This window comes from Lytechinus variegatus, chromosome 4, assembly GCF_018143015.1.
Source record: "Lytechinus variegatus isolate NC3 chromosome 4, Lvar_3.0, whole genome shotgun sequence".
In the NCBI taxonomy this organism is placed as follows: domain Eukaryota; kingdom Metazoa; phylum Echinodermata; class Echinoidea; order Temnopleuroida; family Toxopneustidae; genus Lytechinus; species Lytechinus variegatus.
The window spans coordinates 48,028,886-48,044,703 of record NC_054743.1 but is presented as its reverse complement, the minus strand read 5'-3'; the positions used below and the strand labels follow the sequence as shown (position 1 = coordinate 48,044,703).

The 15,818-nt window shown below is 36.6% G+C and overlaps 1 protein-coding gene and 1 long non-coding RNA gene across 2 annotated transcripts in view; one reads left to right on the top strand and one right to left on the bottom strand.

The window, feature by feature from the left end:
• Window positions 1-15,818, bottom strand: part of LOC121414208 (intersectin-1-like) — a 102,705-nt gene that overhangs the window by 8,283 nt on the left and 78,604 nt on the right. Inside the window, exons 32-37 of the mRNA XM_041607293.1 lie at window positions 12,145-12,266; window positions 11,502-11,608; window positions 10,960-11,035; window positions 10,253-10,360; window positions 1,782-1,880; window positions 752-919 (exon numbers count right to left, since the gene is read on the bottom strand). Of these exons, the coding sequence (XP_041463227.1) occupies window positions 752-919; window positions 1,782-1,880; window positions 10,253-10,360; window positions 10,960-11,035; window positions 11,502-11,608; window positions 12,145-12,266 (680 nt within the window). The remainder of the gene's footprint in view (window positions 1-751; window positions 920-1,781; window positions 1,881-10,252; window positions 10,361-10,959; window positions 11,036-11,501; window positions 11,609-12,144; window positions 12,267-15,818) is intronic.
• On the top strand, window positions 3,129-6,170 carry LOC121414212. Its single transcript, XR_005969823.1, has 2 exons — window positions 3,129-4,735; window positions 5,748-6,170. It is a non-coding gene; the product is annotated as an uncharacterized LOC121414212 (long non-coding RNA).

The following is a 15,818-nucleotide window of genomic DNA, read 5'->3' as shown; positions in this document are numbered from 1 at the left end:
ATCCCCATTCTATGATATAGATATATGGACTGCTATGAAAGGCATGGTTGTTTGTAGCGGCTCAAGGGGACGCAACGTGGCTATGCCCGAGGGCATGGTCTGGCCATAGCGATACCCATGAGCCAAAAGAAACGACCATGTCTTGAATATAAAAGCAGTCCATATATATTCTATGAACTTTTTTACCAATCAGAGGAACAAATTATTTGACATTTTTAAAGACAGCTTTATAAAGCAGAATAACACTTCACCACATATAATTTATAATGCCATTTGTAGGGCGCTTTATACAGGTGTTTCAAACCTCAACATATTGGCTAGATAGATATGTTTAGATATCTATATTATCAAAATAAATTATTTTTAAAGTTGAGGCCTACTGTTTTTTACTGCCTGTTATGGGTCTTGGGGGCCATTTCATAAAGCTGTTTGTATTAAGTTAAGAGTCACTTTAAGAATGACCGGTGATCCATTCTTGTGCTAAATGATATTCACCAGTGACAAACTATCCAACATACGGCAATGTTCATCAATGTTCATTGATGATTATTAGCGTGTAAGAAAGGATCACCAATCGTTCCTAAAGTCGCTTTAACTTATGAACAGCTTTATGAAACACCCACCCGTTTCATAAAGATTTATTATAAAAACAAATGCACAGTTTATATTACAAATCAGATTGCAGGATTTCAGTAATTTGTTGCTATAACAAGTCTGATGAAATGGGCCCGCCCATGATTTCTGACCTCACCTCTGCTAGTCCAGCGCAGTCTACATGATTTTGGAGCCACTCCAGTTTGTCCGAGTTCTCTTTCTCTCTAACCCCTTCGTTGACCTGCTGACATAGTTCCTCTGCCTTCTCACACGCTGTTTTGATGTTGGCGTAGTCGGCATGGGTTTCAGGTGTGTATTTCAGAATCTATGTGAGGGAAAAAAAGGTCATGGCAGCATTTCATTAAACAAATTTTCAGCGATTTTCACTGTCAAATGTTATAAGCTACTGATATTCTTGCATTTGATTGGTTCATTGGTTAATCAGTGAAAAACCACTGATTATTTGCGCTATGACATGCCTCCTCTAGTGGTAAAATAACCCGCATGTACTACCTTCAAAAATCAATAAAAGTAACAGAAAGTGATGTGTCAGCTGATTACTATGAAAATATTTGGATTTTTGTTTTACAATTGCATGGGCAATGTTTCATGTAAAAGAAAAGAAGAATCTTTAAAAATAATGACAGTAGACCCTTATGTCCATGTATACTCTACTACACTTTGTAATGTATGATTCAGCAATTAAAACAGCCTGAGAGTGGGTCTTTAACATGTAAACTACTAAAAGATGTAATTCTCATGGGCTTCTACACAGGGACCTCCTGGCTCCACTAGGCATTAAAGGAGAATGAAACCATTGGAACAAGATAGCTTGTGTGAAAACAGAAAAATCAAAGAAACAGATCAACGAAAGTTTGAGAAAAATCCACCAAAGGGAAAGTTGTTCATCAGTGACATCACACATCCTTGTCGCATTGCCAATGTGAGAATCTCCATAGCATCAGTGATTACAATATTCAAATGCTCATAACTTTCTCATTATATGCATGATTTTTTCTCAAACTTTCTTTATTCTTATTCTTTGATTTTTCTGTTTCTACACAAGCCTATTTGTTCCAAAGGTTTCATTCCCCTTTAAGTTAACTTGTGGACTACTGAAATCATTGTTTCTCAAAGGGTTTGTACAGGGATCACCTGGCCCCAGGAGGCAATAGGTTAAATCTCACCTTCTGTGTAAGAAGCGGATATCTCGTGATACGCTGCATGGGTTTGATCAGGTAACTGCTGACTGGCATACCTTTCGTTCGAGTGTCTGTGGCTAATTTCTGAAAGAAATAGTACATGACTTATTATCAATTATGAGTACATGAACGCCAATACTGATATTGTCCCTTGTCAGTCTGCATTTCTGTAGCTAGAATAAAAACCTCTGGCTATACCCCACACTGAAGGCAATAATCCATATCCCCTCGCTCATTCATTTTTTCATTCATTTAATGGTTTATTCAATAGACATGTATCGCAGTAAAAACTGAATTACACATGCTTTACAGGGCATCAATTAAAAAAAATGGTAAAAAAAATACAGAGACAATGAAAACTTATTCACATACATTTGCACAGTAAGTTATTGATAAAGATAAAAGAATAACAGGAGAATGCATACGATAGAAAATTATTCATAATAATACTTTTAAAAACACAATAAGTCAATGGTCATTAAAATGAAATCACAATTTCTAAGCATGTACATGTATACAAATCAAACGTTTAAGAATTTTCAAATGATTTCAGTTATGATTTGTAATATTTGTTAAGCACACGTACGATTGGGGAGGGCACTTTTTAAAATCTGTTTGTCTTATATTTGAATTCTGTATATTTGTTAGCCCGATTCAGTGCATCCTCCATCCTCAATCCAACCCTCCGCCAATCCTACTCCACTCGCTTCTTTCATGTCTTCTTCAGTTGTCTCCGCCTCCTAGAACCACCCACCTTTGATTCATAATTCTTTTTAAAACATGCCTGTCATCCCTCATCCATCGGCAGACGCCCATACCAAGATATCCCATTTGTCGTTAGCTACCGGTCCACAGCATCTTCTAAACCCAACAGGTGCTTTAAGTCCTCAGTATTCTTCTATCCACAACTTCACACCACGCATTGCTCTCGTCATCGCTTTATCTATCCTATCTATCTTATCTATCTATCTATCTATCTTATCTTATCTTATCTATCTATCTCTCTATCTCTCTATCTATCTATCTATCTTATCTTATCTTATCTTATCTTTAATATCTATCTATCTCTCTCTCTCTCTCTATCTATCTATCTATCTATCTATCTATCTATCTAAACTTATCTTATCTTATCTATCTATCTCTCTATCTATCTATCTTATCTTTAATATCTATCTATCTCTCTCTCTCTCTCTCTCTCTCTCTCTATCTATCTATCTATCTATCTATCTATCTATCTATCTATCTAATCTTATCTTATCTAGTTATAGCGGGATGGAAAATAGAGATTTGTTTGTTTGGGTAAAGAAGTTCGTTCGCCTTCTTCCATTGTTTACATTCCTTAAAGGTGTTGATTTCGTTTGCTAGTTTTTTTGGGCCAGGCTAGCGATTGGAATGTGGAAGTGAAAGAGGGCAAACTGACTGGGTTGCTAGGCGTTCAGGACTAATAGAAGTCCACTGGAACTTCAGTTATTTACTACTTTGCTTCTTATTCATGTTCTTCGGCTCGCTTGCATTCTTCAGTGATTAAAGAGAGAGAGAGAGCGAGAGTGTGAACAGGTGTGGAAGCAACGGGTGAATTCCTTGGTGGAAGTGAGCTGTGAGTAGGAGTGGCTGAAGTGACAAGAGTCGCAAAAGAGGATTAATTGACTGAGAGAGCAGTTGGGGGAGTGGTTAAGAGAGTTACGTAAGTTGGAAGAATAATGGAAAGCCGAAGAACTTGAATTTGGAATCGGGGTACACAATAATTAAGTTCCGTTTTATATACTTACATTATAGGCGGATTAATTTCGCACATTACACCAAAGGTGATAGGGTCGACTTGGAAAGGCTTTTTCGCCACGCGGTGTTTGACCAAAAAAGGGGATAAAAAGGGAGTGATTAGTTGCCAAGGGGCAGTTTTTCGTTCCCGATTTGTTTTGCCGCCGTAGGCCATGTCGGTTTAATTTTTGTCTGTCGTCGGTCGTCCAGCCCAGAGATGCGACATATATTATAATCCAGCTTGTAATCTGACTTTGATTTAGAATAAAACCTGATACACAACTTAACTTCATCGAACTTGTCATTCTTTGACTCCCGTCTTTTTTTTGTACGTGGGCAGCGCAAGACGGTGGGCGGCCACCGGCCGTCTTGCAAAGCTGTGCCGCTACAAAATTGGTAGTACGGATGGGGTCGACCGTCATCTTCAGCATGTTCGGGGAACGTTTTAGTCCTTCAGTCTGGTTTTACGCATAAACACAATGTTTATCGGACATTGAGATAAATTCAACAAGGAGAGCTTCACTTCATGTCACCGGTTCCGGCTTATTTTTTGTTCGAGGATGTGAATTGATATTATTTTAACTTTAACGTTGGAGAGAGAAATTCAGCTGCAGGGGTTGGATTGAGCCCCCACATCGCCCGGGTTTTCGACGTTGGGACCTTACATGTGCCGTTGAGCTCAGGAGAAAGAACCCTTCGTCCTGGGACTCACGCGTGGCTGCATTGTAGCGAGGAGTCGAGGGACCTGTGAAAACCACTGCAAATAGACCTGACGGGGTAGCATAGCTGGTTTCCACTAAAACCCTCCGGATTAGTTGGTACCGACGAAGTCTGGTGATTTCACATTACACTGCGGTGAGAGGAGTCGTTTAACTGCGCGAGAATCGTCTTGGAAGGGGCTGTAAAGGAACTCAGCAGGGCGATTGCTTTTCCTTTGGTCGTCTCATGAGGATGGATTGAGGTTAGGTACTGAAGGCCGCAGGCGCTAGTCCGGCTCGGGGAGTTGGACGCTATCGAGGAGCTCCGAGACATCGTTCTTCCAACCAACGCTTCGACACGGCCCTTCATCTTCGTCATCGACGTGGTGTGGTAGACCCTGTCTTCGATATCTTCGACGGTGGAAGCTGGCACTGTCGTTTGGAAGCCGATAGCCTTGGCGAGTGAAGCAGCAGGAGTCGCTGGTATGTAATGAAGCCCTTGTTAAGATTTTTCCAGAACAGTCATTCACATTTAATGTAGACTCTCATATTACAAACTATAAGATATGCTTGATATGTATCTGAAAAGATATGAACTCGTTATCTTCTCAACATGACGATGTGTTAAGATATGTGTGTAGCTATGCAGTTTGTTCTTATGTCTGTTTTGCATTAGTGTGCATTGGGATCTGAAGGAGATAGCACAATTAAATTCTGCAAATACACCACTAGACAGAATAATAGTAAAAATCTAAATTCTGGTAGTGTTCTTTGGCAACACATGAAAATACATCTTTAGAAAATCTATATAGAATTTGCAGTCTTTTGTGCTTACCTTTATATCAGACCCCCAATGTTTATTGTGGTCTGGACTTACACATTTCACAATTTTAACTAAATGCCTTTTTTCCTAGGTTCTGCGTCTGGTTCGATTGGTTACCTTTCTCTCCCAGAGTTAGATAGTAGACTATATAATAAGTGTGTTATAACTGAAGGTTTATCGTAGTTGAGGTTGCATCTCCTTTCAGTAGTATTCACATATACATAGTAAAATTATGGCTGAAAAGTTAGTTGAAGATTTAGTAACCGGTTTAACCGGAGCATTACAAGGGTGTAGGTTTACCCCTAGTGGTTGAAGTACCAAACTTGAGAGATTTTCTGGACAAGGTGGCATTTCCCTTACCGAATGGTTAGAAGAAATAGATCTTTATTGTGAACAATACCAAATCTCTGAAACTCGAAAGTGCGGCATAATCGAAGCAAATTTGGAAGGTGCAGCACGTAAAAAAGTTGTTTTTCGGGGAAATAAGATACTAAAAGTATTATTGAACTATTTCAAAAACATTTTGGAAAGAAACAAACTGTGCAATCTTTGCAGCAAGCCTTTTATGAAATCCAATCGAAGTCTGGTGTTTCTGACCAGGAAAAATTGTTAGGGACCACTTTTTCTAATTTGTTTCCTTCCTTTTCACCTGAACAACTCATTCAAATGCAGAAAATGGACCCAGAACTGAGATTTGTGTGGGAACGGTGGAGTGCGCACTGGAAACCGGGGGATGAATTTCCCGCACGTTTTTCAGAACCGGATAGTTTGAAACAATGGTTATATCAATGGTCTAATTTTACTGTTAAAGATGGAATATTAGGAAGGAAGGTTCTTGATCCTTTATTTGGTAATATATTTCAAATTTTACTCCCACAGTGTTTGCGTAAAGAGTATTTTAGTTGGATGTCATGATGAATGGGGACATCAAGGTAGAAATAAAACTCAACAATTAGCTAGGTCAAGAGTTTATTGGCCTGGCATGGCTCGTGATATAAAATTTTATGTTAAAAGATGTATTAAATGTGCTAAGGCAAAGGAGATGCAGCCTCGGGTAAGAACCCCAATGAGACATCTAATGGCATTTAGTCCATTGGAAATTATTGCTATTGATTTTGTTAAGTTAGATCCTGGTAAGGGAGGATTTGAGGATGTACTTGTTATTACAGATGTATATACGAAATTAGCTCAGGCAATCCCTTGTAGAAATCAACACGCCTCAACAGTAGCTAAAGCTCTACAAGAGCACTGGTTCACAAAGTATGGAATTCCAAATAGAATTCATAGTGATCAGGGACGTAATTTTGTGGGTCAGGTGATAAAAGAATTATGTAGGCTTTATGGTATACGTAAGACTCGTACAACACCATATCATCCTGAGGGTAATGCTCAGGCTGAAAGATTATTTGGCCTAATCAAATCGCTGGATCAGCGTGATAGACGTAGATGGCCTGAATTATTGCCTCATCTTGTCTACATGTACAATACCACCCCCCACGAAACTACGAGGGTCAGCCCTTTTGCTCTTATGTTTGGTAGGAAAGAGCGTATTCCTTTATCATTTGTTGGGTGTGTCTGATGTAGAATGGGAACAAGACTTTGTTAAAGAACAAGCCGAGTTGGTTGAGAGGGCTCAAAAAGTTACCAAAGAAAGAACTGACAAGGTAGCAGCCCGGAATAAGGCCCGAGCTGATGCAAATATCTCTGCAAGTCCCCCCCTGGGCATAGGATCTCTTGTTTACTTAAAGAAGTGTGCTTTTAGTAAAAGACACAAGTTGGAGAATGTTTATTTTGATGAATTATATGTTGTTGATTGGATAAATCTTACTGAGGATATTTATCGTATCCGACCTTAATGGAGGTAATCCAAAGATAGTGAATCGTAGGCTAGTAAGGAAAGTACCTTCTGAATCAGATGTGGTTGACCAAAATATGGAAGATTTTGGGTTATGAGAGAAGGAAAATCATTGCTAGCTACAAGGATTCTAGAAAAGATTTTGAGGATGAATATGTTTTAGTACCAGAAAGAGTAACTACAGAAACAGTAGGGGAGAGTACTGGTCTAACCAGAGTACGGATGGGGGCGTACAAGTGGGCGTACCAGAGGCGGAACAAGTGTCGTCCAGATGAGATCTTAAAGACAAAATAAAGGCATTCATTCTAATCCATACAACTTACCTAAGTCTGTATTGGAAAAATAAAGTAATAAGTAAACAATTAAAAATACCTTGGATCTCTGGGCTGGACTCCGCCTTCAATCATTTATGACTGACAGTTTTATTATTTGGACATAGCTCTGTGAAACGATTAGTAGGGAGTGGGGTAAGGAGCATGTATTTGGAAATTGGTGGTAAATAACAAATATTGAGAAGTTTTGGAGAAGGTGACTCAACTTTGAAAGAATGCTACATAATACAAATACATAGGGATATGTTCTGGGTTTGGGAGCACCGTTCCCTGCCGGATGCACCCCATAACAGAAAGGGGGAAGGAGCTATACCTACGTAGAATAGTAAGTTTTTGTCAGACACATTTTTGGATTTAATTAGTTTTTGATTATTGTGGGATAAATGATGTACATTAGTGATTATGAGTTATATGTATGATTGCTTGGTTTTATTGATTGACTGGCCCAGTTTGGTTTGCCGACATGGATCATTTAATATATTTTGTGATATTAATTAATCTGTAAATATGTAATTATATTTGTCCTTATAGGAAAACTACATATCAGATGGCAGGATGGTGTCAAACGAACTGGAGGAGGCATGGGATATCCACCTCTGATGGTAGTTTTGATATCATCCCAAAGTCTTGGTAAATGGTAGAAAACAGTAATGTTTGGGTTATTTTTTTTGTCCATATAAAAGGACTTGTAAAATCTGAACAAATGAAAAAAGGGATTTTTTAAAACAATTGTTTATCTTTTTAATGTGGAGGTTTACCCTAGAGGTGCACTATGTCATCTGTTTGGAAGCAAAGGATGAATTGTACATAAAAAAAAAAACACTGTAAAGTAATGGTTCTGAAAGTATAACACATAAAATAATAGTAACTTTCAGAATAACCGTCATTATTTGTAAGCATAGCAGAGCGAGGTCTAACATGTGCATGCATGCTGTCCAATATCAAAATATTTATTGTTTACTGTTTATGATGCATGTTCATGGTTGATATATAATGCCTGAAGTTGATTGTTCATGGTTTACAATTACAACCCATCCATTGATTAATGTTCGATTGATTAATAAACACATTTACTAGGGCATTATACAAGTATGCTGATGCAAAATATTTTTTTGGGGATCATTTTGGACATAAAACATGCACTTGTTAACTCGGGTTATTTATAGTTTTCAATCAATATTTTTGATATAACTAGTTGTGCATAAGAGGTATAATGAAGGTTTAATAGGTGTTTAGAGGTTGAATTTGTAACTAAATCTTTCAATTCATTTTTTCAGGGGTCTGGAGTGTTCACCTTTGAAGGGGTGATGTCATCGATGAAGCAGCAGGAAGCTTGGGTCATCCACTTCCCAATGCCTATACGTTGACATTCCCCTGATGGAAGCTCTCCAAATCCTATTTTTAATTGAAGAAGGTACAGGTACAATGTATATACATGCAATCTATTTGCCAAAAAGGGAAGATTTTGAAAAAACAATATTTGGCATAAATATAGAACGATGTTGAAATGTTTATATTGTTTATGACAAATTGTAAGTGTCATGGATGGACGACCGTCAGTATCAACAAATCTTTTTTTCCTTATTTTTTGCGATCTTATGGAACAGATCGATTCAGTAGGGGAGAGTTATAGCGGGATGGAAAATAGAGATTTGTTTGTTTGGGTAAAGAAGTTCGTTCGCCTTCTTCCATTGTTTACATTCCTTAAAGGTGTTGATTTCGTTTGCTAGTTTTTTTGGGCCAGGCTAGCGATTGGAATGTGGAAGTGAAAGAGGGCAAACTGACTGGGTTGCTAGGCGTTCAGGACTAATAGAAGTCCATTGGAACTTCAGTTATTTACTACTTTGCTTCTTATTCATGTTCTTCGGCTCGCTTGCATTCTTCAGTGATTAAAGAGAGAGAGCGAGAGTGTGAACAGGTGTGGAAGCAACGGGTGAATTCCTTGGTGGAAGTGAGCTGTGAGTAGGAGTGGCTGAAGTGACAAGAGTCGCAAAAGAGGATTAATTGACTGAGAGAGCAGTTGGGGGAGTGGTTAAGAGAGTTACGTAAGTTGGAAGAATAATGGAAAGCCGAAGAACTTGAATTTGGAATCGGGGTACACAATAATTAAGTTCCGTTTTATATACTTACATTATAGGCGGATTAATTTCGCACATTACACCAAAGGTGATAGGGTCGACTTGGAAAGGCTTTTTCGCCACGCGGTGTTTGACCAAAAAAGGGGATAAAAAGGGAGTGATTAGTTGCCAAGGGGCAGTTTTTCGTTCCCGATTTGTTTTGCCGCCGTAGGCCATGTCGGTTTAATTTTTGTCTGTCGTCGGTCGTCCAGCCCAGAGATGCGACATATATCATAATCCAGCTTGTAATCTGACTTTGATTTAGAATAAAACCTGATACACAACTTAACTTCATCGAACTTGTCATTCTTTGACTCCCGTCTTTTTTTTGTACGTGGGCAGCGCAAGACGGTGGGCGGCCACCGGCCGTCTTGCAAAGCTGTGCCGCTACATTATCATATCTTATCTATCTATCTATCTACATGTACATGTATCTATCTATCTTATTTTCGTTCAAATACCATGGCCAATATTCCAAACTTAGGTTTAAGCTGTGGTTGTTCTTTCACTCGGGATAGCCAATTGAGACAGGTACATGTATCTTTTAAAGTACAGGTTCAATTTGTCGGCTCACTTGACACTCAAATAATTCATAACTAATGGAAGAAATAGCTGAAAAGGTTCTCTTTATCATTTTCACATGCAGAAAGAGCAAAGTAAAGGTGGGAATTTTTTGGGGGACATTTTAATTACAAATAATGAAATTTTGTCACAGACTTTGGCATGATGTTCAGAAAATAATAATCATGTTTCACCCTTCTTTTCTTTTTTTTTTGTTATTTTTTATTCATTTATTTTATTTTTTTTTTTTTTTGGGGGGGGGCAGCAACCCCCAATTTGTATGCCACTGATGATTATGATCATCATCAATACCTTGACATGCTCTTTGAAGTCCGCATCACTTTCTATCTTCTTAGAAAGCACGCTGGATGCACTCAGCTGACAACTGCAAAAACGGATGTAGGGCGTCATGCGAGGAAGCTGCAGTGAGATGGGAAAAATCAGCAAAACAAGATTGAAAAAAATCAACAGAATTGTAGTCAACTGATAGCTTCCCTTCAAGGACAAGTCCACCCAAACAAAAGAGTTCATTTGAATAAAAAGAGAAAAATCAAACAAGCATAACACTGAAAGTTTCATCAAAATCGGATATGCTTAGTTTCACAAAAGTTATATTCATCTCCTGGTCGATGAAGGGACCTATGACGCCACCCACTCATTAATTTTGTATTTCATTACAGTGTACTGTTTATCGACTCTCTCATTTGAATATCACTGAGTTGAGCATAACTTTCTTGTTTTACATTCGATTTTTATATAATTTTCAGCGTTATACATGTACTTGATTTTTTTTCTATTGACTTGAACTTTTTTTTTGGTAGACTTGACCTTTAAAAAGCTCTAGGTATTTTTGTCTGATGTATAGGTTGCATTTCTGATTGAATCTTGTGACAGAAGCTCACCAAGATTTTTATACTGACTTGAGCAATTCTATAATTCCAATGCCCTATACATATATGTGTGGGATCATTGAGAAATTATATTGGGTTATTCCCCTGAACCCCTGATATTGTACTGACCTGTTCACACAAGATATCTCCTATCATATGGACGGGTTTGTCCTCACCACTCATCTTTTTCCTCACACGAAGGGCTCTGTAGGCATAGACAGGGAGAGGGATCATTGAAAAAAAGACCATTTTAATAACAAGAACATGACACAGAAATTAAATGCAACTGTGGAAGGGAAACCGCAACCCGTAATTTATCTATGAACTTGTTAAGTATAACGTCAAAAGGATGTTCAACTACTACATTATACAGTGTAAGTAAAAACAAAATATTATTAAGCTGAATGTAATTTCAATGGACATCGATTTATATTTATGATTCTAACATTATCGATTACTACAGATTTTGACTAACGCTTCATGTATATACATGTAAATCTTTTATTTTCTCAAAACATTTATGTAAATGAATATAAATTACTGTTTAAAATTTGAGGAGCAAATTAATATCAATTTTTATTTTTTATAAGTTAGGTATCTTAAATGGGTAAGAGGGAGGAAACAAGTAATAGAATGTAAAAGAACAGAAAGAGTAAGGACAAGTGTCATACTTGAGTAGCTTTGTATTGCACTGAATGAGTTCCTTCCAATTGACAAAGACTGCGGCCATCTCTTGAGGGGTCATAATCTGAGATTCTAGCATCGGTTTCTGGAACACCTGAGGTCAGTCAGAAGGGGAAAAAAAAGATATTATGATATAGGGGCAGTGGTGTAAGACTTGAAAATTATCATTCTTGTTGGGGATTCACTTCTTACTTTCCTCTTTTCTTCTTATACAGTATTTCTTCCTTTCTCATTTTGTTACTTTCCCTCTTTCTCTCTTTTCTTTCATTCTTTATTCCCTTCTTCTTTTCTGTTTCTTTATTTCTTTCTCCTAATTCTCTCTTCCTGTTTTTTCTTCTTTAATTCTTCAATGGTAATGATAATATAAATACATAAGATCTATATGGTGACTTTTTCCATTTTGATTAAATGATCAATGCACGAATAGAACAGAGCAAAAACAAAAAAGAAAACAGAAAAGGCTCATTACAAATGAGGAAAAATGTCTGTCTTCAATCCTAGTACCTGTTGATGAACAAATACACTATTCCTTCCTTTTTTTTTTTGTATTATCCTTCCTTCCGTCTCTCTTTCATTTTTTTTCTTCCTCCCTACCTTCAAACAACCTGACACTACATAACAAGAACATACCTCGACTGCAAGCTGCATATCATCTACATAGGCCTGCTCTGTCTGTATTAATTCATGTATTCTGCTTTGCCGATGCTGTTCCAATTCGCTCATGCTCTCCAATAGATGGACATCATGGGTCCCTGTCATAACCAGGCAAAACATATATGATATTATGAGCCAGGCAACGATTATTTTACAAAAATATGATGATTGTGATCATAATGATGATAATAATCATCATAACATTGATAATAATGATATTATGCGGCCTGAAAATCTTTGCTTTAGAACCAGTCATCAAGTGGCCTAAAAAACGCCATGCCCAATAACATATGGCTAAAATTCCCCTTTAACCCATTGCCTAGTGAAAACTTTAGGTTCATTTCATCCTAAAATTGTAACTAGAGGTAATAAAACAAATAATGTGCAAATTTCAGTATGATACATCACAGGTAATGCAGCTCAATTAAAAGGGGCAATTTGCAACGGGACATGTACGAATGGTTTCGCATGACAATGCAAATACTTGAGATGCCTGCATGGCAACTAACGTCACCGATCTAAACCTGTGCATTATTTGATTTATGACGGGCAGGCAATATGAATTGAACAACATCCAAACTTCCAGAGATCGCCCGGATGAATACCCCAAGCATAAGGGCAAGTAGGTAGCCACTACATTATAGGGTACACCTTTAATAATAAGCACATTCTAATCCTTGCGTAGTCTACTCATTAAAGAACCAGTATTTCATAGCTTGTCTAGCTTTTACGTGCCAGGGGTCAATTTATGTGATGCATCTGAATGCACATTTATTGCAGCCTTACTGCACAGAACTTATTAAGCATCAACTTGCGACTCGAAATGCATTCACTACCGGCTGCATTCAGACATTCATGTAGTGTATGCAGTATCAATTCAGTTGAATTCAATTCAATTTAGTTTACTCCACATCTCTTTAAAATAATCACAACCAACATGTATAATAAAGTAAGAATAACACATGAACCAAGTTTGTTTTTATAGTCAATATCATTGTTTTAATCAATAAATTTTACACATGATGGCTGAATTTATACATGCACACATTAGCAGGAAAATGGGATAAACATGGAGTATATATAATATATTGATATAATAATATTAATATTTTGCATGCAAGTCAATTAACCTGGTGAAGAATACACTCAGTCCATTAACATTGAATTCACAAACATCGATTCGGGCAGCACCTTAATGAAATTTAATCAGCATCAAATATTCAAATAATTTCATCTTTTGTGCATTTACACCCCGTAAAATGTCAATAATACAGCAATATGCGGATAAATTATATTTAAAATATTGGGAATAAGTTGCAAGAAAATTCCAAGCATTGGAGAAATACATTACAATATGAGCACTAACATATTTGCTTGGTAGGCATACTGGGTGATTTCAAATACGGTGTTCGGTGTTGAGAGCATGAAAAGGCTGCTGAACCGAGCCCCAACACCGAGCTGAGTTCAGAGGAGCGATACCGATCGCATTATCGATATCCTATGACGTCACACCTCTGCGCTGCTGATCATCTCAACTTTACGCGAGAAATTTTTGACGAAAGTGAAATCGGGAAGAAATTGCAGTAAAATGTTATCGTACAGAATGCACAGGTTAAAATCACTGCAATCATCAGAAAGCAATTATTTTTCATTAAAATGTGTAAAAATCTAATGATTTGCGCTCATCTTAACTGTAATAGATAATTTTACGGGGGTGTTTCATCATGTTCGCCTCCTGTTCGTGAACTACAGTTCATCAACACCAACATCGAACTTGAAATCACGATTTTCCCAATCCCTGGGGGTTGGTGTTGGTGAATAGGGAAATTGCACGTAGATCGTCAACACCAGCTTCAATGCTCCGTTCAGCAGACGACATTCAACACTAGAGCTCAACACAAACTGCCGGAAATACTTCATATTTTCCGAGGTCAATCCCAACACCAGCATGATTTCAAGTACGGTGTTGTAGCTGGTGTTGTAACAGATTTCAACACGGTACTTGAAATTATATACATGTATGCCTCTGTGTGCAATTACCTTCAACAATCTCAATAAAAATCAATGATAAAATTCCAACCTTTACCCTCATATTTGAAAAAGACACAATAAAACTAAATATTCATATGCCATTTCTCATTTAAAAAAGAATCATAGTTTTCTATCAAGTTCAGAGTCAGATTAAATGTAGATTTAACTGCAAAACGCTTGTTTCAGTAAAAAAAAAATGATAAAAATGATGTTGAATATTCATATTCCACTTTCCTCATTTCATAAATCATTTCCAAAATTTTCATACTTTTTGAAGTTTAGACCACATTATAAAGTGCAAATTGCTAATTTCAGAAATTTCAAGAGCTGCTGCAAAAAAAAAAAGTTTTTAAGCGAAAATTCAACAACTAACTTTAATGCAGTCAAAAGTGGATTGGTATTTTATTTTGCTAAAAAATTTGTTTAATCACTCTGAATGAGTTAAAAATCTCAGTCAAGTTTTGGGGACTAATCACTACCTCCCCCTTATCCTGTATATATATATATATATTGTTTTTTTAAATCATACATTTATATTGGCGCTATTAATCAGTATACTAAAATATAGTGTAAGAAATAAACCCAAAATTTAATTTAAAACATCAAATATATGTTTGCAGGCCATAAATGGGCTAGAAGTATGACAAATCATCCTCAAAAAAGATTCTTGTTACTAGGTGTATTGTATAGAATATCAATCATGAAAGATATGTTAAAAAAAGGGGTACAAATGCAAGAAAAAAGGGCAATATTTGTATATGAATATCAAACATGGCAGTACAAAAAACAGGTTTCAATTTCAGGATTTAATACTTTAAATCATCCTTTTCAATCAAGTTCTTGAAGCTACAGATAAATTGCTATTTACATGTGTATTTATCCAAATTGTCATGATTACAGTATAACAATAAGCCTTAGATAGATCTGTAAATGACCTAATTGTAAATTATCTGCTAATAACAGAAATGAATATGATTTCTTATTTACTTGTCCAATTTCTATTCTCTATTTCCATGTCTAACTCTACAAGGCTCTATACTTAAAATACCATAAATGAAGCAGATAACCCATGGAAACCATAATCTATAGTATCGTTCTATGTATGTGATATGAAGTGGATATATATTCTCTTTTTATTTAGTTCTATAGAACTATCTCAAACTTTCTTGTAAACATCCTAACATTCTTAAAGTTCTATTATATGCTGAAGATGGTGGCCTCCATTTCATTTGTGGGGAGCCATCAACATGTATCCCATTTGCATAATGCTTTGTCATTGGCCGTCTAAAGTCGTTCATCCATCTACATATAAATGATCAAGTATTAACTATGTTAAATACACCTACATTTACATGTAAATCTGACTTGCTTTCTTTCCATTTTTGCTACATGTGATTAATATCAATACTGGATACTTTTGTGAAGCTTACTCAAACATAAAAAGATAGAGAAATACAACAAAGAGAAAATACACATCCCAGTACTGATTTGCAAATATTTCCAACTGAACATACATGTACCTTGTAAACTGGAAATATATAATATAAAACGTGTCTGCATAATCCTGATAAAACATTCATACTTAAAAATCTTACCTAAGTAATACCAATAGGTTATAC